The sequence below is a fragment of the Coenobita brevimanus genome, chromosome 18 (genome assembly GCF_032717465.1).
Source record: "Coenobita brevimanus isolate Jiangsu-jjx chromosome 18, ASM3271746v2, whole genome shotgun sequence".
Classification (NCBI taxonomy): Eukaryota; Metazoa; Arthropoda; class Malacostraca; order Decapoda; family Coenobitidae; genus Coenobita; species Coenobita brevimanus.
Genome location: NC_136971.1, coordinates 10,515,019 through 10,540,755, shown reverse-complemented (window position 1 = coordinate 10,540,755; position 25,737 = coordinate 10,515,019). Strand labels below are relative to the sequence as shown.

Below are 25,737 nucleotides of genomic sequence, written 5' to 3'. Positions count from 1 at the left end.
GTAAACATGGAATTCACTTCTGCAAGTTTCAAAATGATGGGAAAAAAAAAAAAAAATTGTTTTTCAAGGAGCCCCTGCTTGATCTGAGTTAGAACTAATATTGTTCCTTACTAGACATACTATCTTAAATTATTTCCTTTTCCAACTTTCCTTACAATTCTTCTTGATCTCAATCAATCCTTTCTTGCACTCTTCCCTCCTGTTCTCCTATTTTTCCTCTAATTTCCTACTCTCCCTTCAATATAGCTATCATATCTAATTTTGGCTTGCCTTCCCTCCTTGATAACCACACATTAACTTGGTTATCCAAGATCAACAAAGTCTGAGCTCTCTGGACTAAATGTTTACAAAATAAGCACAGAAAAAAATAAAAATCCTTATCTACTGTAACAATCCAGAGGTGTATGCATGGCAGGAAGGGGGGACAGCCAAAATAAAATAAGGAATGTCCTTCTGTGGTGGTTAATAATAAGTTACTGAACATATACACAGTAATGTTGGGTCAAAAAGGAACAAAATGGTGTATGCAAAGACAGATCAAATGTGGAATATACAGCTGTATGAGCAGAGAGGCTGCAAGAATTAATGAGAAAACCGACAGACATGTGAAAGGCAAAGGATGTACACGTGTGACAGGAGTGAGCAGGCAGCACTGGAGGATATACGGAAATTTCTGGCCGGGAGATGATAAGAGTAAGCAAGGAGGCATGTGGAGTCAGAGGGAAATGGAATCAAATAAAAGGTCACTGAGTGAAAGAAATATTAAAAGCAATGAAGTTACATTTATACTAATGTCACTTTTTTTTTGTTTTTTTTTTGAAGGCCTTGATTATGCATTTATGTCTACCCTACCTGTTGATGGTAACCTTTAATTTTTTGGTTTCCAGCATTTAAAAATTGGTTAAGCAGTGGAGGTCACCAGAAGCAGTAGAGGTCATCAGTTGTCATATAGAGAAAATAAAGAAGTGTGTAACACTACTCACAATGGTTATTGTAAGCTGTTACCATGACAAAAGAGGCTATATGTGCAGTGGAATAAGTCGAGCTGACATAGATGAGGAATTTGCATTAGTTTGGTACTACGTGAAGTGACAGTCAGAACTGCCCCAAAGCAATATTATAAAAAATCTGTCGGTGCTACTTCAGTCCATTTTTGGCAAAAGATCTTTGATGCATAAAATATCTATGAGTGAAGGTGAGGAAGTGTAATGTCATTGGATCTGAGGGTGACACTGATGCAATATACTGTATTTTTTGGCTTAACGGAGTTCCCTTTTTCTCTCCTCCAATATTTTCAAAAGTTAAAAAGGGGGAGAATGATAGTAATGACATCAAACTTAGATGCAAAAAAGAAAATAAATAATACTGTAAATAAATAAAAAACTTAGGTTGTCTGGACATTGCTACTCTTCACCCTGCCCTAGAGTGGGAAAGGAGGTCTGGATGATGACGTAAATAAATAAATAAATAATAAAATGATAGGGGCAAGGGGGAAAACCTGGATAAGCATACTCCAAAATACAGTACTGTATGTGCTGATGATGTGACTATGGCTCCAACCAGTTGTGTCCCATAAATCAAAGAAATGGTTGAGACTTATTGTTCACACACTGCTGTGAGGCAAGCAACTGGTACATTGCACTTTTTGTGTATGAAATAAGCAGCCTAGCCCAGGCCCCTACATACCTGATGGGGCAATATAGGGTGAGATGGGTGGATAGACAGATCTGATCAAGGTAAAATAAATCTATAGACAAATCTGATCAAGGTAAAATAAATCTAAAATCATATATTATGGCCCGGCTCAGTCTTTTTAAATGCATTCTCTGCCACACTTGTCCATGGTGAGTGCCACAGGAGTGTCAGCACATGCTTAGCGCCTTATGTGTGATGTTATGACTTGTCACTGACTAAAAGTTAACTCTACTACCGCACGAAGAGGAGGCTATTTTTTTTCTTTGTATGCTTATGTACATCATACATAAAACTTTTATTACAAAGATTTATACAAACAACCTTCCATTTGTATACATTTAATTAAAGATTTTCATGACAACATATAAGCCTCCCCGTGACACACTATCCAAATACAGTAATCCTTTGATTAAAACAGACTTTGTTATCACGACCAAATCAAAATCTATACTCCGGCCATTATAGCACAGTTTTCATATAAAAATCTCATTACTGCACGCATGAGATGGGTCGAGTCCAAGCTCTGACTCACCAAGACACGCACACATGCATTCACCTTACTTGTGTAAGATAAGGCCCTACTGAAGGAGTTAGTTCCAGGTGGTTGGGACTACTCTCCAAGCCCTAGCATCAAAACCCCTTACGTCAAGCTTCTCCAAGATACATGGACACACTAAAAGATTAAAGATTCTCCCATATTCTGCCCCTTTCACCACTTTCTATTAGCCTAACTATGCCTATATGTTTCTGGTACTTACCATAACATTACGTATGTATTTGGAGAGTCTAAAATGTTATGAATGCGAAAACTGGGGTTAGATTTTGGGTACCTGGGACCAACTAGGATAAATCCCACAGGTTCTGGATCTTCGTTATCGCAAGTTTTTGTTATCACAAGCCATGTTTGGTACCAATTATGTGCAATAACTAAGGGATGCCTGTACAATAAAAATTACTTAAATATTACCATTTCTAGCCATTTTATGTCAAGAAAAATAAGTACCAATTCCCAAGATGACTGCTCAGATTGGATATTTATGCCTGAATTAATTCTTAATCACTAATTTTGTAGAAACACTTCATGCCTACTCGCTTGAGCATAAAATTCTACTTGTTTATATTTTACAAATTTTTGTTGATGAGAGGAGGGCTTCACCTTGGAATTACTGAACGGTTCTCAAAGGTACATCAGAAAGCAGACAGTTCATACATGCTCCCTTTATAAACTGGATCACACTGTGGTCCATTACCAGTAACTGGATATTTGTTGCGTCTTGTTTCAAATATACAGTACTGACATTCAGTACATGGATGCCTGATTTAAAAAACTACTGCACTAATATGATATACAAATTACTGAAGGCATTTAGCAGCATCATCACACCCCATTTTGGCTGCCAGGCAGACACTGTTAATTCTTGTGACTTTGCTTATTTTACTACAGATCTTCTTAGCTAGAAGCAAAAGTTGTTACTGCTTAATCCTGGTCTACCTGCCTAAGCAGACCTGTCAACTTCAGGTAACTGCCCCTATGGGGTCATGACACAGGCTCCTTAAACCACTGATGATGTGTTTGCATCTTAATGTGGCATATGCTTTGCTGTGCTCTGTTAAATGTGTAATGTTCTGTGGACCTATTCTATGTGAAAGGCATGGGTCATTTGTGATTACAATCAACCCGAATCTAAGCTGGAGCTGAGGAGGGCTGGGTGATGTCCTGATCTAACCCTAGCAAGGTTCAGCTCTATTTACAGATCTTTGATGGGTGAAATTTCAGGAGAGGGGCTTATACTATACTGTCCTGATCAAAGCGTTGTACTGTACTGCCCTGCACGTGAAATGGATATGCAGGTCTCTCTCCATTGCTAGACTTGTGATGTCTGAAGACTGGATGTTGCTGCTGAGGGTCTGGTAATGTTTGTGTGGTGATTGTTTTGAATCTAGTTGTGTTGTGTAGCTCTGTCATGTAATGACAGGGGCATCACATGTTGGCACAGGCTGCCATAGATTTGTGTACCTCTCATATCAACATACTCTCTGACTGGGACTCTACTTTCAAAGAGTGAGAAAGCTGTGGGGGTGGTTTAGGTGCATTCACTGATGTTAAGTAGGGTGTTGTTCTGTATGATCTGCAAGATACTGCAGTAGGTGTTAGATAGGATGGGAGCCCAAGCTGGGAAGGCATAGGACTTACCAGTATCACTCACTGAAATTATCATATAGTTATATAGCAACAGGGTTTAATACAAGTAAAATAAAGGTGCTCCAATCGGACTGAGCTGATGCAGGTTTATATCCAAAGGGTGGCTGGGGTTTATTGCTCACATAATGCCACTCAGGGATGAGTGAGGCTGGTCACTCTCCTCTTAAATGTCAGGACCAACTTGCCTATCCCTAGGCTCCTACACTCCTTATGGGGCAACACAGGATTTGATGAAGAATGAATGAATGAATGAAAATAAAAATATGCACACTGAGTTCAGCTGGATACATACCATTAAAAGTTTATAATATAACTGTTCATGATACACATAAATATGAAAAATAGCATGTAGCTTCACTAATTTCTGCATAATAATTACAGTGGACTTTTGCATAATGGCATTTCATAACATCACACTATAATGCTAATAATATGCCAACACTACTGCATTATGCACACTGGACATATATGATACAGGATATGTTTTAGAATATAAATTCCTAATATATTAACCACTGATGGGTTATCAGGCCTCAATTATATTCATTTTATTATTGGGAAAAACAAGTTTATATTCCAGTGTCTGCTTACAGTATATTTTGGAACATGCTTTTTTTCAGGTTCCCCCCACCCACTGACCCACATCTTTTGTCATCCATCACACTGTAATATTTTTAATAATTTTGGATAGGAGAAAAAGTGGTGTTACAAGCCTGAAAATTAAGTATCATACCCAACGGTATATAGCTAGCTAGCTAGTCTGTATCAAACCATATCAGTCCACTGCAAAACCAGACCTTCTCCTTGGAAGGAGAATGATAACCGAAACTAACCCTTCCCTATGCTGACAAGGTACAAATGGGAAAATGGTGTCCGTAGGAAAGACAATGTATGTCAGAGTTGAAGTTTTGTCATGGTTATGCTCATGTGTGTTAGTGGTGGCAAGCATCATTCGATCACTTGATGTAGTGCTGCCTACTTTATCCTTCAACATTATTATTCTTTTACTGTGTCTGCTTCCCTTTCTTCTATTTCTCACATTCTTCCAGTCACTTTTATAAGTCTTCTTTCCACTTACAGTGGCTTTACACTAAACGACAAGTCTAATGGTTTCCTGTAATCCAGGAATCCATTTACTATACTGGGTGATGACCATATACCCAAATAACGGGGTGATGGGGAGCCAACTATGATGCCACTGTTAACTGGGTGATGATACGCAAGTGCAGTGTCCATCTGAAAGCCAAACTTCCACACTCTCCCAACACTTTGCTGTGGCAGGACACTTTCTGCCCCAGGGGGACATCGCTTCCCTGCATGAGACAACCTTGTGGGGAGGATTTAATACCTGTGATTGCTAGGTCTGCTCAACCAGATTGACCCAACTTGCTCATTAACAACAAAGAATCTGTATATGCCAATAGGTGTAAACATATGCAAGAATACTGAAGAACATACTACTACTTAAATGTTCACCATGGCTTTGGATCAAACTCAAGACTCAGGGCAAATGCATAATGAAATGAATACGCTCCCTACTGAGCCATCACAGCTCCAGTTACTCATTAGTTATGCAAAATCTGCTGTGTAAAAAATATATACAAGTGGCATTAAAATACAGGTTTAATGTTACTGCCCAGTCAATAATTTCAAAATAAGAGCAGACTCCTGTGGCCCTGATGTTCAAGATAAAATACTTCTAAATACAGTATCTCAAAAGATATGAGTAATCATGCCCACACTTACACTGAATTGGAAGCTGCCAAACTTAGTCAGTTGATATCTATGATCTTCTTTGGCAACCATGTCTCATGCCTTAGTTCTCATAAAAATAAAACACTCTGACTTATTTGTGTGCATTCTTTCCCAAATGAACTTTCAATGGGGTAATCATTTAACTCACATTTGTTACTTTACAGGAGGCAGTCCAGTACAGTGTATGTTTGTTTGTTCATTCATTTCATTTATAAAGGCGCCAACATGCTTGCATGGATCAGCCCTGGTCATTTACTGGCGGCTTTCGACACTGCTTGACCTCTAGCAGGCTCTCTCTTTGGTCCCTTGTCCTTGAGGTCACATTCTAAGAACTCATCAATAGTCTTTTTAAGTCTGTCTCTTGCAACTCCATCCTCAGCATTCACCCCTCACCCTCCACACTCAATTGTACTTCTTCATCCACTCCACATGCCCAAACTATCTCAATCTACCCTTTCTCATCATGTTGCTAATACAGTAAACCCTCACTATATCAAATTAACTGGGGGGAAGTGTAGTTCGATAAACTCGAAAGTTCAATAAATCCGAGGGTCACCCCCGCAGGTGGAACATCAAACACATAAAGGACAATACTGTATATGACTACAGTATCATATTCTAGTATAGTAAATGAAAACCATATCCATTTTACACTAACCAGAATTTTGCCTTCTGCTGCTTTCAGTTATAATAATAATAATAATAATCTGGCCTTCTGTTTCTCAAAAGCGCCAGTTCTTCCTTTTGGGAATTCAATAGCACTCGACACACATACATTACTTTTACAATTACAAGAATTGTGACATTTCTTGTATATAATACAAGCTACATCATATATACATGAAAGTGGCAATAATTAAACCCTATAATCATCTGTCATAGTACCTCTCTCCAGGTCATAGCATTTTGAAAAAAAGAAAGGCTTTCAGCTGTCTCTTAAAGGATTCAACAGTAGAGAGTTGTCTTATGGACAATGGCAATCTGTTATATAATCTAGGGGCTCTATATCCATCTACATCTCTTGTCATCATCACCATAATCATCATCATCATCATCATCATCATCATCATCATCATCCAGACCTCCATTCCCACCCTAAGGCAGGGTGAGGAGTAGCAACATCCAGACAGAACAAGTTTGCCCAATCCAATAGGCCAAGCTTCATGCAAGCCCCCGGAATCCTGGCTCTATCTGGTATGCCCAAAACTTTCACCACATTCTGTAGCTTCATATAAATGTATCCGACAGAGTCATGTTCTCAATTTTAATAAATAAAATTTTCATTGTGCCTGTAGCTTGTTCTGAGGAAAATTGTTAAATTTGTCTGCAAACATGCATGCAGACACAGCCAGGGTGATGTTGCCAAGCTGACTCCCAATTTGTGCTACATAACTTACATAGCTAGTCACCTACTTTCAGTTCTTCTCATATCAATCTGTGTATTTCACTCTCACTTTTAATAACAAAATATACTTAGTGCCTGTAGCTTCTTCTGTAGAAAATAATAAAATGTTTACATAAACATCCACGCAAACATGTACAGCCAGGCTGTCTCGTGTTATGTAATCATGTGGATAGTTTCGTGCTTTCGGTTCTGGTCATATCTGACCTTGCATCTCACTCTCACTGTTTAAACAACAAAACATTCTTAGTGCCTGTACTGTATCTTCATTGCTATGTTCAAAAAAAAAAAAAAGTTTAAGTAAACATTAGGCACATGGTAATGGTGCTAGACCGTCTCCTTTGCGTTATGTAATTTATGTAGTAAGTGGCCTAGTTTTGGTTCTACACATATCCATCTAAGCATCTCACTCTCACTTCTAATATGTAAGAAAATTTCATAGTGCCAGTAGCTCCTTCTGGGAAAAACAATAAAATGCTTAAGCAATAATGCATGCAGATGGCACTAGACAGATGCCACCAGGCTGACTTATTTGTGTTATGTAATTTATGTAACTAGTCACCTGCTTTTGGTTCTGTTCATATTCATCTACCTTGGCAACTGTGTTGTGAGTCACCCCATGCACTACCAGCAGTTAGGAAGAGTCGCCTGATGTGTCCCATCCTTCAACAATAATTCGGTATAGCCGAAAAAAAAGTTCAGTGGGCTTAAAGGCATTCGATAAATCCAAAATCCGATATACTGTATTGGGGTTTGATAAAGCAAGAGTTTACTGTATATTCAAGTTCCATCCTTCCTCCCACCTGATCATTCACAATCATAACTCCCCTAAGCATGCCATTCACGGATGCACTACACATCCATCTGATGTACCATATATTTGTCATCTGCATTTAATGAATCACAAATTCCCTGAGGTCCTGAACACCAACTGCTTTAAAGCCACACTGGTATTAGCTTTGATGAGAAAGCTACATATGCTGCAAGCCACTGCCATTCACCAGTCACACATTACTGCACCTAACTTACACAGCATCATTCAACTCTAGTTTTTCTGCCTATCACAACTTTTTACTATATTATGAAACCATCTTTTCTCACATTAATCACCCATCATCTGTTCACTGAAACACAAAACATAACCTGTCAAGGCAGCAGCCCAATTTTAATACTGCACTGTCTCTTTCATCACATATTTTTGTTTGAAAAGCTTCTAATGTTAAATATCAATTAAATAGGAGCAACTATACTTGCAGTATGGCTAGAATGCCCTTAACTCACAGGTAAAGAAAATTTTAAACCAATTCCTGTCAAAGCATGCTGGCCATATGTACCAAGAACTGGGTAAGGATAATATTTTGTCCTTTTACAAAAAAGAATAAATTTCATCCAATATTGTAAATGACATTGCATAAAAGTTATCTGCATGTAAAACAGGCTTTACCATCATCATCATCATCATCATCATCATCACTAATCCTTTGTTACCTTCTGGGAACTCAAATAATGGTAGTTTTGTTGTGGTCCTTTTAAAATTTCCATATCCAGAAACTTCTCTCTCTCTCACGAAATTCTATTTACATAAATGGCAAAGGATTTTTGTTCTGCTGTAACTTGAATAATAATAATAACATCATCACTATTATCCATCACTCTATTACCTATAACCAATGTTTAATGCATCTGTTATTTTCATCCTTATTATTTGTAATTTTGTAAATACACAAAACAACAGCCTCCACCAGTGACGATTGCACTTTACGTAATGTCTTGCACTGTGCTACATCTGTATGAGAGAAGTCTACCATTTGCATCATACTATCAGAAAATAATTTTCATGTTGCAATGTAAAAGAATTTTTCACAGTAAACTTAACCCTTTTGATGAAAAAAAAAAAAAAAAAAAAAGTGCTACAACATAAAACATAAAAACTCAGAGCACTTCCAAAACCAGTTACTAAAACCTGCATGAAATCTGAAAGCTGCCATTTACATGAGACTTCCTTAAGTAATATAATGCTCCCTTTTATATTTCCAATGCAACTAAAATATTCCTATAAATTAAGTAACGAACTATAAAGTCTGGCACTTACTGTATAACTTGATGACACTGAAAAATTAAACAAGTAGGAACTCAACTTGAATGGTGAAACAGATGAACACTGTAAAGTTCAGCAAATCAGCTGCTTCACACCTGCTACAAAAGATGCCCCCTGGGCTACACAAATCTCAGCTTTTGGGCATTCAACCTTAATAGAAAGCTCTAACAGTGTATCCAGTATGTTTATTATCATCGATGCAATCTGATTCATGATAAATGCCCTAACTTGCAATCACCATAATCTTATGCCATACAACCAATAACACACTCCAATCAAAGCACCATCATAATCACATGTCAACACTTTCAAGAAATTAATTTCAGTCACCATATTTCTAAGTCAAGAAAACCAGTCAAAGTAATTATAAATATTGCTACCAGCCAGTGTTGGGCAACGATAACTAAAAAGTTAACTTCAATAACGATAATCCAATAACCTCAAGTTTTAAATTCAATAACGATAATCTGATAACCCCAATTTTTAAGTTCGATAATGATAATCCGATAATTTTATTACAGTACCTAGATATCAAAAGTTAATGATAATCTGGTAACAGTAACTTTTTAATAAAAATTGAAAAAACAAGGAAAAAAGCTATGTCTGAGCCATATATTTTACTTATATAACACATATATACCAGTACATGTAAAGGACAACAAGCAGAATGAACAACAAAGTATATATAACACATATATACTGTTACATGTAAAGGACAACAAACAGAATGAACAACAGTGTATATCAATTACAGTACATAACCAAATATAGTTTAAACTTTCCTAGTACAAGAAATAAAATTGACAACAAAGAAAAACAATTATACTGAAGAACCTAAGAGGAAAGTGTAAAATGATAAAAATTTCATTGGTAAAAAAATTAATGGACATTATCGGACTAAATAATCGAGTTACAGTATCCAACTTAACTGATCCAATAGTGATTATGGAAGTTAACTCCCAATAACAGTCCTATAACAAAAATTAACTTAGATAATCATCTGTTATCGGATTATCGTTTTAGTGCCCAACTTTGCAACCAGCTATCCTGTTTTGCTCAAATCATAAGTTATTTAACCCCTTCACTCCAACAGTGTACTTTTTTGCTTATTCTTGTTACTGCCACACAAGTTTATTCATCTTTCCCAACTGGAGGGTTATATACAGCCTTCATTACATGAGATCTACCCAAAACTGAATAATACTGTTGGAAAGTGACAATAATAAAATGCAAAATACATCAATGGACCGAAGGGGTTAATTGTGGAAACTGAAATAATTATTTTGTGTGGCTAAATACAATCTGCAGCATTAATACAGCATAAAGAAAAATATATACCGGTAAAGTAGTACGTATACTATTATGCCTACATCAGCTGCTTTGAGCCTTTTCAATATGGATATTTCTGTAATGTAACATATGGTGATTTTATCACTTCAGTATTGGAGCTATGGTATATTTTAAGTATATAAATACTTACTACTTTTTTTTTCAGTTACACTGTGGGTGTGCTATGGACAGTCATGTCAAGTATTGATGCAAATAAATGTTGGTTATGTGTCAGCGGTCAATGAGGATAAAGCAAGAGGAAGAGTAGGGGCTGCCCATGCCAATTTGTAACGGAATATCTACCACAATATACTCTGTCACTGGCATAGTTCCTAGTTCTTCTCCAGGTAGTAATGATTTCTCAACCATTTCAGTTTCTGACTCTGTTCTTTTTTCTGTTTCTGACTTCACTAATGTACCATGGTTTGTGTCTTTCTTATGTGGAACAGAGGTTATGGGATACAGTGATGTGAGAGGAGAGAGACCATAATGATTGTCTATTGCAGGATTATTAACTTCCTGAGAGTTCCAAGAATCTGTCTTACTCACACTCCTCCGCTGACTAGATACTGAACAAATATGCTGAGAGTGACCCACTCTGACCCTTTCTAACCTTCCCTCATCCTCTTGCAAGCATGAAGAGGGACAAGTGTGGTGGGAGAGGAGTGGGGGTGGAGGCGTGCAAGGAGGCGGAGATCGCTGAGGGTTTTGGTGGTGCATGGGAGAAGGAGGACTGGATTGCAAATCCTCTATACTAGACACACTCAGGAGACTCAAATCTTCATACCGTCATAACTCAGGGAACCTGTGAACAAAATTCAGCTGTTAGGCATTTAAACTACTTTTGTGGGGAAAAAAAAAAAAAAAAGTACCAAAATACAAATACATACATGACTGAACCCATCATGCTCAATACTACTTGAGCCTTAACTACATAACAGAAACATCAGAGCTGCACCAATATACACTCCTTAGGTAAAGAAAATATGGATTTTAGATAACAACATATGAAGGCTTTGATAAGGAGAATAAAACTGAATAAAAAGGCTCCATGATGACAACAGAATGTGCTACTACCTACATTAACATTCAGGAATGAGACACTGGTATGGCATGAGTGTGAAAATTCTAATGAGAGCAGTTGGAAAAGGACTGTTGAAGAATAAATTAGAGGCGCAGAGCCTGGACATAACTGAAAATATAGAGATTCGTGAAAGACATATGCAGATCATGGGGTACAGTGTGTGTTTATTTAAATGGTATGGTCAAAGAGAAGACTTAAACTAATATGTGAGAAAATCTGAAAGCACAAAAGAAGGAAAGACAGGAGTCCAAAAGAATGTGGCTTGATATATCAAATGAGTAAGTGAGAGAAAGGTTTGGATGATAAAGAGAAAAAAATGATGATGGATATAGCTTGAGGGATGAAATACCATATGTACGGAGATCCATCCATCATCCAATCCTACATTGCCCCATGAGAAGCGTAGGAGCCCGGGGCTAGGCAGTTGGTCCCGATATTGAAGATGAGAGTGACCAACCTCTCTCATCCATGGGTGGCATTATGTGAGCATTAAACCCCAACCATCCCTTGGATATAAACCTGCACCAGTTCCACCCGACCGAGGTGCCTTAATTACCCACCAAACCACCAGGTGCATAAAGTGGTTATATGGTTACCACCCAGCACAGTACAGTAAATGGTTTCCTGGTGTACAGGAAACTACTCGTATTTGGCTTGTCACTCTGTGTAGTCACCCATTGACAAAAGGAAGAGGAAAGAATGATGCCAAGAATGACTGAAGAGGGAGGAAGGAAGGAAAAAAGGAAGGAAGAGAGGAAACAGCTGGCATCCACAGGCGGCACTACATCGAGTGAGTGGATGGTGGGCATCCTCACCTATATCATCCATATAAAAATAAAAATAAAAAGTCAAGGGCAGTGATGGAAGCCAAACAGACAAATCTTGGGGGAATATTGGTGAAAGGATGATTGGGGGGGGGGGAGTTTGACCAACTCATCATATACTTTTTCTAGGTTCTTTTATAGTCTATTTTACACTTTATTTCATACTCTTCTATTCAAATGCATTATCTCTCTCGTTTCTCTCAGAGCATTTCCGAGAAGCATCCTCTTCCATGCCTTATTCTCTTTTAAACATATATCACTAATGAAATCTTGCATATACAGTATATGGTTGGTGGTGACAACTAGCATCTACTCATTTGGTGTCGCTAGTCCTGAATATACAATACTGAAAAACCTCAATATCTCCTGGATTCAAATTCTGATGCATTAATGCACAACTTTCTCTTAAGCAAGACTGCTACCACTATGAAATGGAGGCAACTGTTTTATATATTTAATAACGTGACACTTTGGTCAGAACTATGGGTACATGTTATGAAAACAACAAAGACTACGGGAAAATGGAATCTGGCCCATACTTCCCTCAGTGTCACTCTCAATGAACCCCTTGAGCCTCCCCTACCATTCCCCAAACTGGCCTTAAAAATACTAAACATTCATAAGGGAGTGTAAAACACATTGATAAACACAACGATCAACACAATTATTATATTTAAAATGAACTGTGAAGAGAGCGCTGGATGCGAGAGGGATGTCTGTTGAGCAAGGAAGAGTGGCTGTGCGTGACAGAAATAAATGGAGAGAAATTGTGAATGAATAAGTGATGACGCAGCCCTGAGGGGATATTCTCCCACATTTGGTCTGATCAGCTAGTCAGGTCAGGTGCGGGTAAGGGGATGGGTCTGTTATGATGTGGCAGGGGTAAACCAGTTCTGCTGTCGGGCCCTGCTGCGGATGTCACTGATTGCATTGCGCAGTTGACCCTTGTGCAGTGTGGTGTGGTGAGGATCTGTCCGTTCTCCCCTTTGGGGCTAAGAGGCGAATGAATGTGTTTGAATGGATGAGTAAATGGGGAGTGTGTCGTCCTGTCTCGGCTACCTCCCTTTCGTTGGGGGAATCAGCCTAGGTATATAGATAGATAGATAGTGATGGTAGATGGGCTTGGTGTGATGGAGGATGGATGAGTGAGGGAGGTGAATGGTGTGTAGTGAGCTCCTGTGCAGTCATGTACCACATGCTATGGGAAGGAAGGGCATGCAATAGCCGGAAATTCCATATTCGGCCATTTTGGACTCTGTGCTGTGCGTTATGCATTTTTATGCACACTTTTTTAACCTGATTATCAGCTATGAATATTGTATATGAACTGTGCTATGGAAATACATATTATGGAAGGAATGACAATATATATCTGTATGTTGTAAACATACATATAAACTACATGCATATACAGTACATATGCAAAAGGTTTAGTGGACCACACCATGCCTTGATTTCTCAAACATTCCAATCTTACAAACAACACTTACCAAAACAAGAATTATGCTACTGATATTTTAAGACTGACTGGGATTTGGTTATGCATGAAAGTACAGTCTATAATGTACTGTGGGATTTGATACAAACAATACTCTTTCTAGCACATGGGAGCTGACTTAGGAGTGCAAGAAGAGGTGGTTACAAGTGGGAGATCTCTGGATCCCTCCTAGCTCATCCCTACCTATTTTGACAGATGTGTTATTCTTGTATGTGGGATTTAGTGGCAAAAAAATCACATTAAAAACCAGTGACAATTTTAGAGTGTCATTCTCCCACCTTTAGTCACCTGCACATTAACCCACGCCGTCCCGGCGACATGAATTAACGCGGCAACATTGCAAGGTCCCCAATTTGCACAATTTTCAATTTTCGCGAGTGATTTTGCGAGTGATTTTTGGCATGTATACACGGGACACCTTCCTCTATTCCTCTACAAGATGACAAGCAGGAACAATGCCTTACACCGCATAACCTCTCCCCCGCCCCTGCACGCCACTGTCTCAGCAATTCACCTGTTACTAGTGACCTGGCCAATAAAGACATTCAGGGCCAGAGTGATTCCTCAATCGATGACAATGTGGAGGACAATGTTTACATAGCATCAGAGGAAGAAACAGTCAGAAATGATGATCAGGTAATGTGGGAAAAAAAAAAGGTCATGAATGGTGATGAGTTAGTGAGTGAAACAATGCTTATAATGCCTATATTACTGTTTGAAAACCAATATACTCTTGTACTACATATAAATTCGTACCAAGTAAATAAATAAATACTGTTTATGAGTGGATAAAATAGTTACCCTCCCACAGAACTCGTTTTCTTTAGTGCCAGCCTGTTAGAAAACCCAGTCAGGTAAGGAAGAACTTGTACCTAAATCAGGTATTTTAAACCTCAGGTGAGAAATTTCTCTATGAATTTTCAATGTTTCTCACCAAAAGCGAATGTTTGAGCCAAAAAAAAAAAAAAAAAGGTCCAAAAATGTCGGGATGGGGCGGGTTAAAGAAAAAAAAAGGAGTAAAAGTAAAAAGAAACGTACACAAAAATACAACTTAATGAGGACAGAAAAGGGAAGGGTGACATTCCCCTGGTTAACTCAGGAACTAAAACAGTACCTTCCTGCACCAATTTCTACATTTTGGTTAAACGGAATTAACTGTAAATTTCTCCCTCACCTAGGAAGTCCAGTACATAAGAATGGCTGGGCTCATAATGCAATTATAAATAACATAGAAAGGTCAGGTACATTCTACCTTCATCAGAAATAAAAACTGAAGGCCTACCTTCTGATTCAAACTCCTAAGTTCTATGCATATTGCTGTTAGTCCTCCTTTACAATGGCCTTTCCATGAAGTCAAAATAATTTCTACGCAAAGACACAGGTTAAGATGACTGTGCAACTGAGGTACTGATTAACCGAGCTAATTTGGGGCTGGCCTTGGTTGGAAACAACTTCTTTGTTTTGAGTTTTCTCTATAAAGAGACACATGATCAGAAAAAGCATCCTGAAAGTTTCTCAACTGCCCCTCAATGTGTCAGCTTTTTGCACTAGGAAGTGGGACAGCCAATTCCTTTTGGAAATGATGCCATGTCAGGTCTAGATGGCTCAGCTCCATGACGAGACATATTCACCAGGTTAATCTGTCCATAATGTGAAATAATTCGACTGTATCAAAGACTATGCTATACAAACTGGCAAATTCTTTCCAGCTGGAAGCGGGTGAGGTAGTACAATAAAAAGTGATTGGTGGTTGCTGCTGGGTGGTAGACAGAATGGCCTCTGTATCAACCTGAAATTGAATCATCAAGTACTGTGCCAAAAAGGCAATGTCTAGAATAGGGATGTATGCTAGTTATGATATATGGGGAACAAACTGGCAAGCTAGTGATCTGGGAACTCATCAATGTCCTTTTCCATAGCATAGTATCACTGACTGTTCTAATGTTATCTAAAGCAACGGAAGACCCTGTATAGGTTGAAGAGGGATTTAAAATACAGAAAGGCTGTAGATGGGACTGCTTCTCCGATGGGCTAAGATGGCTGGGACAGTCTGACATGCACTGAAACACAAAAGAGCATGGGGTAAAAGAAGAAGAGTGAGCTCATGACGCAGCATTAGCAGGAGGTGTAATGAGCCATATTTGCCAGAGTGTTCCCATGTATAAGCAGCCATTAGGAGCAAGTCAGCCCTATCTAAGGAAGACAAGACTTCGATCCCCAGGGCAAAAAGCACGTAAAACTACCACATCTCTCAAAGAAGGCGGCTGTGATGTTTGTGCTACGAGTGGTGGGGGTTTAGGAGTCATACAGTCATGATTGTTGTGGCTGTCACGGTGCTATGCAATGTATATCATACAGCTAATGAAGGCTGTTGATGAATGATGGGACTGTCAGGGTGCTGTGCACTGTATATGATTCTGTACCCATTATCATACATACCTAAAATGGGAATAATTGTTATAAAATTATCATCTTATGATAAATACAGTATATCTAAAGTTAAATGAAATTATAATATTAATTCATCAACTGCTGGGAACAAATTAGTACTGCAAACAAATATGCTTAATAACAGAGGTAAGTAATCAGTACTGAACAAAGGGCCTTACTTCTGAAACAATGTCAGTTCATGCCTCCTGACTACAGTATGTGGGTTCCTCTCTTTCTCTTTCTTTCTCTCTCTCTCTCTCCTTTTTAAATCTTTCTCTATGACTGATCACTTATTAAACTAGACTCTTACAAAACAAAATATTCTCTTATTAATCGAAGCAATAGGTTAACAATGTTTTAAAAGTAAAGCCACAGACCCATGGAACCATAATGTCCAGTATGAGAACAGGGCATAAGTAAGTAGCTTAGTACAGGAGAGTAGTCTTGTGGAGAAAAGAGGAAGGGAACCTTGATTATGGGTTATATAACAAACAATAATTACCAGAGGAAGTAAATTAGGGCTTCTGGCCAGTAACAGCACCTGAAACAAACCTACTCTCAATAAAAAGTACTCATCTAAATTAATGTCTGATGCCCAATACTTGAAGAATGTCAATGGGAGCATTACAAAATATGACAGCTAAAATGGAGTACCATACTCAATCAAATGAACACCTTAGGCCCCATACTTGAAGAATGTCAATGGAAGCATTTTAAAATAGGACAGCTCAAAAACCTTTGTTTTCATTACATGGTCAATATCATTATCGTCACCATCACAGCGCAAACTTCCCACGGGATGGGGACACTCCAAACTGAAGTACTTAAAGTGCTCAGTGTATTCACTATGTGGTATTCTTGGGGAATCCTGTGAGAAAAAAAAAAAAAAAAAAATTCTCTGCATAAGATGTTTCATCTTGAGCCATTACAGGCTAAGATGATTCTCCTTCACACCTTAATTACTTAAAGCAACTGCATGGCCCATAAGACTTACCTATTAGGGTCTTCCCTATACCCAGAAGGAACCTCAAAGTGGGAATTGGGTATGTCATCACGGAACGCAAATTCCTGGAATGTGATCTTTGCAGAGACTGTTGGCAAGATTGGGATATCTGGAAACAAAATAAAACATTAATTCTGAGAAAAGAAAAAAAAGGGGGGGAGGGGAGATATCTGGTGGGTGGAGGTGCCTACCATCCATTCACTTGATGTAGTGCTACCTTCACGTGGCACTACACAGAATGATGTCCACATACAGTAAGGCCTTGGGATGTGTCAGTTGATGTGTAATAAATCGATAGAACGATGAAATAAAAGTTATACCTAGTTTTGTGATAATGTTGGCGAAATTCCCTTATACGAAAATTGTGGTGGCTGTGTACGACAATGTGTACAGGTGTACCCTAGTTTAATGATGCAATTGGTTAGGTAAAAACCTATCGTTAGGTGGGGTATCATACATCGGGGTAGTTTTAACATGTAAAGTATAGGGATGCGTTTTTCAGCCTTGGGTTTCCCCCCCAACCTCGTCCAAACCCCACCCAAATGAGCCCAAAACCAAGTTTAAAGCCAATCTAAATGGCCTAACAGCTGTAAAAGAAGTAACCTAAGCCTGATACCCTGTAAATAACTCACTGAAACCAGCAAATAAAATCTGAAAAATGTCAATATAAGGGTGGAAAAAATCAAACTTAGTAAACTGTACCCCAAAATGACAATGTTCATCCCACCTATGGCTAAAACACATTAATTTAAGTCTAAAAACTGTTTATAAATCAACCTAAACACACAATTTTAGTCTAAAATATCAAAATGGTTAAAAAAAAAAAAGTTAAGCCAGGATTTGGCCATCATTTTGGGGTATGGTAGTATTTCTAACCCCATCATTAAGCTGGGGTATCGCATCTAGAGGCATCGTATGTTGGGGTAGTACTGTACATGGTGCCTTCCGCGCAAGCCGACTGTCAGACGTTTGAGCCAAGCCTAGTGTTTACATTCGCTGTGATCCTCTCACTTTTGTTCCATTTCGTGCATACAAGGCCACTGAAACACCATTGCCATCATCAAATAACAGTGAAAGTGTGTGCAACAAATAGAGCAGTGTGCAATATTAAGTGAAGTGATAACTTTTGTGTGTGTGAAATACTAAAACTTGTGACTTGGAAATCATTTATGACAAGGATGCTACCCCTAGTGGAAAGTGTGGAGCTACTGAGGGCACAAAGGGCACTTTTTTTTTTCTTTTTTTTTTTTTTTACAAGTAGTCCTTGACCCTCAAGGTATCTCCACTGAACCCACGTTAAACTGACCTTAGAATACAATAACTTGTTATGAAATGAGTTTTCACTTGATGTAACCCCACAGCATACTAAGGCATGACCGTAATGTCCTGCAGCGCTCAAAACTACATTGAGTGGTAATCAAATAACCAAATGTATGCTTAGTGGTCTTGTAAGGCTGTGCTCCACCTAGATGTGGCTCATGACGGATTGCATCCAAAGGATTTTAGAGGTTTACTTACTCTCATAACACTGCTCTGGAATGAGCATCTGGTCACTCTCAACTTAAATATCCGGACAAAGTCATCTAGCAATAGAGAACTGGATGACTGACAGATCCACATTGTGAGAGAGTGGGTACACTCTGTAGCTAGATGGTCAATTAGCTGAATGATATCAGTACCATGCTGTGCTGAGCTGGTATACTTTTATGTCCCTGTCTTCTGCTGTGACTTCCACCTTGGGTCAATACAGTACAAGCATTCCCAAAACTCGTCTCGCAATCCTCCCATTAACTTGTCTATAATTTAGTGGAAAAACACACAGGTAGAAAGGTAGAAACAACATCAACATCTAAGGGAAATGGCATTACACTAAAAACACAAGTTTTGTGATTTTAACATTTAACAATGTGGTAGGTGGGGGTGCTCACCATCCACTCACTCAATGTAGTGCTACTCTCGGGTGTCTGCCCTTTCCTCTCCTCCATCCTTCTTTCCATCCATCCTCTTCTGTCTTTCTTTCCATCAGTCTTTCCTCGTACTTCTGCCTACGGGTGACTTTACACTCCCTCTTCCGTATTTCTTTCGTTCATTCTTTCCTCTTCCTTCTGCCTGTGGGTGACTCTACACTGAATGACAAGCCAAATGGTTTCTTGTACACCAGGGAACCATTTACTATGCCGTGTGGTAACCATATAACCAAATTTTGGCGCCTGGTGGTTTAGTGGGTAATTATTACACTCCAGGCGGATTGAGCCGGTGAAGGTTTATAACCAAGGGATGGTTGGGGTGTATTGCTCACGTAATGCCACTTAAGGATGAGTGAGGCTGGTCACTCTCATCTTAAATGTCAGGACCAACTGCCTAGCCCCGAACTCCTATGCTCCTCATAAGCCAATGTAGGATTGGATGATGGATGGATGGATGGATGAACATTTAACATGGATTTCACATTTTACATAAAAAACGACATATATGTTTGTCAACTTACGAAACATTAGCTACACTCCATCTACAGTACAGGATGTAGATGATGTTTCTATTTGAAAAGATAGTTAGCTTGGTGAAAAGAGTATATATGGGAATGATTCTAAAGAAGGTGGAAGGTAGTAAGTCAAGAGGAGATGGGGCCTCTGAAACAGAGTCATGACTATGGGAACTCCAATAACAAGTGGAAAAGTGTATGACCCATTTCACCAGGCATGCTGCTCATTAGTGCCCTCTCTTTCTTGTTCTCATTGCTTTCAGGGACCTATCCTTGGGATGGAAATAAGGCCAGAATTATGATGAGGGTGATGAATACTACAGCATATTTTCCTGACAATGAACTATGAATATCATAAACAATAAAAGATTTTCCTTTAATTAACTGCAGACAGCTAATAATAGCAAAAATAAAAACTGAAGCCTGCATATTTTAATATGACTACTAGCAGCTCACCTATTTTAACTGGGAAGCCTGGGGGAAGTTTCATCTGAACAAATTCACGAAGCTTTGCAAAGTGTTTGAAGGGAGCAATCACCTCAAGGACGTTTAAAAGCATCTCGACAGTCAAAGGGAATTCTTCACTCTGGAGAAAGAAAAAGGCACATGTAACCAAAACCTCAACAGATAGGTACTTTAAACTTATTGCTGCTACACTATTATGAATAAAATGTAAAACAGCAAATTTCAAAGAAAACAATGCCTCTTAGAAAGATATAAATTTTATTGCATAAGCAAGGATCAAGAAAAAAATAAATAAATAAGGCAACACACCATGGCAACAGTAGCTTTAAAAGATTTGGAGGACTCCTTGCAAATTAATGCGCGTCCCAGAGAGGGTGGGTGGCCAGGCTCTGCAAGAAGGTATTCTTCCCAGGATACTCGCTCAGTGGACGGTGGATCTAGTGATGCCCGGCGCACAGTCTGGTATGGAAGGACAATATCCAAGAACACTACGATTCATCCATCAATACATTTATTGATTAAAGAGATACCGGTATGGTATAACCACAATGTTTGATAAAAGAGCTGGAGGACCTCAATTCTTGCAACATATGCAAACATGTAAAAAGCCTTTCAGAGCAAAACAAAATAAAGTTACAGCATCAGAAGCGGCACTGTTTCTTACAGGGTGACCCTCATCTCCAAACTATTACCCTTCAACATACTGCCAAGTTCTTCAATGAATGCTCTCCTCTGAAGTGACCCCTATCGGATTTCACACTCCACCTAGTCATGTTTGCACTACACAAGCTCCAAATATCTCAAACTATCAATTTCCTCAAACATCTCACCTTCCATCTTTACTTTATATTTCATTCTGTTATCTCTAATCTATGCTGCATTCCAAAATTTCCCTTCAGATTATTTATTTTCAAAAAATACATTTAGCTTTTGATTACATTCACCTAACGTTTTCTTCTTGGGCATCTGCATATAAATTACTTTAATCTCCAAATGCTACTAATTCTACAGCTTAGCTCCTGTGCCAGCTATCTTCACTTTCAACTCTTTCACTACTCCATCCATATACACATCAAACAGAATTACCTCATCAAAAGAGTGTGTGCCAGCTCCCTTAGTGAAACTCTCCATAATGGCTTTGTTCTTCTGTAGATCTTCCTCGCTCAAGTGTTCTCGTCGTTTTCTTGACTCTAATGTTAGCCCATTAAGCTGGTAGAAATCTGCATTGAATTTTCCAACTAGTTCCTGAGAAACAATAAATACAGTAAAGGGATATGCTCATCAAATCTGTAAGGAATATTTACACCTCTATTCAAAATATCATTATCACCATCTGTATTCTCACCTACTGATGAAGTGAGGTATGATTCAGAAGCATGGAAAGGGAAAACCTAAGAGTGGGAAGATCAACAGTATGTACTGAAGCTAAATAAAATGAGCCACACAATTATTCACACATCATTGAAACCTTCAGATTTCTGGATCCACTTCACAATCATAAACATCTGCACAATGATTTATGCTTTGTCTATATGCACATTACATAGACCTACCAATTTACAAACAGCCACTTCATCAATTGTTAAAGAATGGGTGCCAAACCCTTGTCATGTGCTTCTCTGTAAATAGGCATTCAACCATTTGATTCCTTGTGTTATTCCTTACTATCACCAACTTCTATACCTCTGATTCTCACACAACTCAGTTTACCATATCCAATAATCTTTTCCTAACCTACCCCATATCACTCAACTTCAAACTCACTCACACAACATACATCCATATCATCACCATACAGATATCCATTCTCTCCATAGTACCACACAACATCGAAGCACTCCCTTCTATCCTACTATCAACACCACATCTTTTACAAATCACTTTTGGGGGTATTTCTTATCCTATCTACACTATTTAAACCACACACAATCCTTAATAGTCCCATTCCCACTGCTCTAACTTTGTACATTCATACCATGTTGAAGTATCAAACCCATATGTTAATGCACGGACCAACACACCTTCATGCAATCCTCTTACAGCTTTCATAGCTACTCAATCCTGTTTCAGTTCAGGTCTTCATAGCACCAGCCACCTCTCTTTCTTAAGCCACTCAAACCCCCACATCCTTCAACACATTTACTTGTACCTCTATTTTTAATAAGGACACTAGGATACTATAATAAATATAAATAATTTGGTTTTACGCCAGGTATCCCCGAAGGGCTAAGGCGTTGCCTCTGGGTAGAGGACTTTTGGACTGGAGCATGTAGCATTTTATGACCAGATGCCCTTCCTGATGTCTACCAATGACCCTTGGGTGGATTCGATCCTCCGACCCTTCGGCCAGAGCGGAGCGCTCTAACCCACTGAGCCACGGCTGCTACATTAGGATACTGTACTTACACTTATTTACCAATTCAAATCTCAACAGTACTATCCTTACTACTACTACTACAGTAAAAGTCATCTCATTCAGCATCTGGTCTTTCAGCAGTTTTCATACATAGTCTCATCACGAAAGTTCTCTGCTCTTGCGGTAGGCTACATATGCTAAGCCGATCAGCACCAGTGACGGGGTTGCTGGCTCACCAATGGTATCCATGCTGGTACCCACGCTGTTTGCCCATAGTTACCAATTTGGCGCTGTTGGTGCTAGATCTAGCACTTCATAATAATTTAGTGCTTTTCATAATCATTTTGGACCAATAAATATTAGGTTTACTTCTATATCTAGTGCATTTTGAAGTTCAATTTAGCACAAAAGTTTGAACAGTTCACCTATAGCTTAGCGTGTTTTAAAGTTGAGTTTAGCGCTTCTGAAGATTTCTGCTTGCCAACACTGTGTTTGCCGTCAGCCATTATGACTAGTGAGTGACTGGCTAATGTGGGCGGGACATTTAGAAAGTTTGGAAACTTTGTCATGTTATTTTATGGTCATCCTCTTGTTCTCATGTTGCGCTATGGCTTCTAATAGTAGAAAGCCAACTAGTGTTGTGAAAAAATGCATCCATAAGGTGCTGATTATCACCAAGAAGATCGAATTATTGAAAAAATTGGAGGTGGGTGTTCCTAGGAAGAAGATAATGGAAGATTTGGGTGTGAGCTCTTCCACTATATATGAAATTAAGAAACACAAGGCTGATGTAGAGCTTAGGGTTGACCAATAATACTTGCTAGACACTGTGACTGCACTGGGGTGACTGACTATGACTGCTAGAATTTTTTTGGCAGGTATTTCCGTTCATCTGGCATCTTCTGCTCTTTCGGCATCTGCTTGGTTCTGAAGATGCTGAATGTGAGGACTTTTGCTTTACTAGCTACTACAGCAACTACTAGTAATAAGAAAACATCAAAGTACTGTGGTGAAAGTGGAACCTATTTCAGTGCTGAATATTTCCACCAGTTCCAAAAGAAAGTCCATGCATATACGATACCAGTAATAAATCATTCTCTGATATAAATCTTGCTTCATGAAATTCAACTTGCTCTTGTTTTTATATTTCAATTTTAACACATGAATAGAACCAGCAAGAAAACATAGATTTAACTTCCAAAATATCAACAAAATATGTACTGAAACTGAAGGATAAAAATTCTCTTCAGACTTTCACTGCCTAGCTATCACATTTTCACTGTCTGCCTTTCACAAAAATTATTGTCATATTTACCTTTTTATCTGCAAATTTACCTTTTTATCTGCTCTGAATATCCAGCCTGTCTGTGCTCTGGAGAAGGTGATCTGTTTAGTCGACATCTGGGCGGCAACTATATCCGAGCTCATTAGAATATCGACCTCGTCTTCTATTTCTGCTTCAGTTTCCTGGCAAAGTACAGTTTACAATTATCATCACATTAGCTCAAGTTCCCACAATCACAGAATACAAAGAAATACAAAGAATGGGTTATCGGACCTCTTTGGAGATATGAAACAAGGGACAAAGGAAGCCTTCTGTACAATTTCCCATCCTTCTGTGCTGAAGGATATAACTCTATTTATAGTACAGGTAAAGAGTTGGTTAGTGAGGATGCTAGACTTCTATGCTGGTACAAAGTGGCAGGGATAAAAGATTGGTTCCTGTCCCTTTTAGTTACCTTCTATGACAAACAGGAAATACTTGGCACGATTTAGGATAAATCTCATAGGAACTGTGTATATATTGGTTATCAAGCAATTCTGTTATCACACACCGTGTTCAGTACCAACTATGTGCGATAAGCAAGGGATCAGCACAGAGCCACCTGAAGTGGAAAGAAGAGTACAATGAATAATGATAAATAATGACAGGGGAGATAACGGATAGATCAGGGTGTTGGGCTAAAGACAGATAGATAGATAGATAGGATGGTAGAAATATGGAGACACACAGAAAAAAGACTGACAGACATGAAGGAAGAAGTAGGCAGTACTACACACAAAAAGTCGATGATGGGCACCCTACCATCCGATGCTGCAGTTTAAACTATGAACAGTATACTGTCAACTGAAACATACCTCATGCCTGACACCTTGGTAGACCCTGAGCTTGTTGTCTAGGACGGTGAGGGAATGTGAAGGCTTAGAACTACCAGAGAAGAGGAAGCTTATATCACCCCGTTCCCACCGCATATCATTGAAGTCCACGAGCGTTGTGTCAAGTCGGATGGAGGCGCCTTTTTTGTGTATCTTGCAGATGTCGGACGGAAGCATACGGGACACCAATGGCACTAAAAATGTGAGGAAAGTTGAGGTACGGGCATCAGGAAAAGGCAATCCTGATCATTAGCTACAGACAGGGTACTACAAGAATTAATCTGGAGTAAAGTGGGGAATGTAAGTACCTGCATGAGGTAAGGGGACAGCAGACCTACAGTACTGTACTGGACTTACCAAAATGGATGAGTACACCCTAGTTTATTGATATCACAGTATCAGACTGAAAACACTAGGATGACATAGCAGCTTATCTTCACAAACAGGTATCAATGTCACACATATGGCTAAATAATCAGGACTGTCTATTGTACCTCTAATAATGCAGCATACTAGTACTTTTCAATACATTTTTTTTTTTATTAATTATTATCCTAATCAAATATCCCACATTTACATAAAGTGGAGGTGGTAGGTGGGGTTGCCCACCACCCACTTACTCAATGTAGTGCTGCTTTGGGTGTCTGCCCTTTCCTCTCTCCCTTCCACTTATGTCTTTCTTTCCTTCATTCTTTCCTCTTCCTTCTGCTTATGGGTGACTGTACATTCCCTCTTCTATCATTCTTTCCTCTTCCTTCTGCATATGGGTGACTCTACATTTAGTGACAAGCCAAATGGTTTACTATACACCAGCAAACCATTTACTACGCCGGGTGGTAACCATATAACCAAATTATGACTCCTGGTGGTTTAGTGGGTAATTAAGGTGCTCCAATCAGACTGAGTCTGTGTAGGTTTATATCCAAGGAGTGGTTGGGGATTATTGCTCATATAAT

At 38.9% G+C, this 25,737-nt stretch overlaps 1 protein-coding gene across 1 annotated transcript in view; it reads right to left on the bottom strand.

Annotated features, from left to right (window-relative positions):
* Window positions 1-11,141: 11,141 nt before the first annotated feature.
* Window positions 11,142-25,737, bottom strand: part of LOC145391401 (ankyrin repeat domain-containing protein 13C) — a 29,919-nt gene continuing 15,323 nt past the window's right edge. The window contains exons 5-11 of the mRNA XM_080266009.1: window positions 24,764-24,975; window positions 23,960-24,091; window positions 21,355-21,513; window positions 20,578-20,727; window positions 20,260-20,389; window positions 17,313-17,430; window positions 11,142-11,287 (exon numbers count right to left, since the gene is read on the bottom strand). Of these exons, the coding sequence (XP_080122135.1) occupies window positions 11,272-11,287; window positions 17,313-17,430; window positions 20,260-20,389; window positions 20,578-20,727; window positions 21,355-21,513; window positions 23,960-24,091; window positions 24,764-24,975 (917 nt within the window). The 3' untranslated portion in view covers window positions 11,142-11,271. The remainder of the gene's footprint in view (window positions 11,288-17,312; window positions 17,431-20,259; window positions 20,390-20,577; window positions 20,728-21,354; window positions 21,514-23,959; window positions 24,092-24,763; window positions 24,976-25,737) is intronic.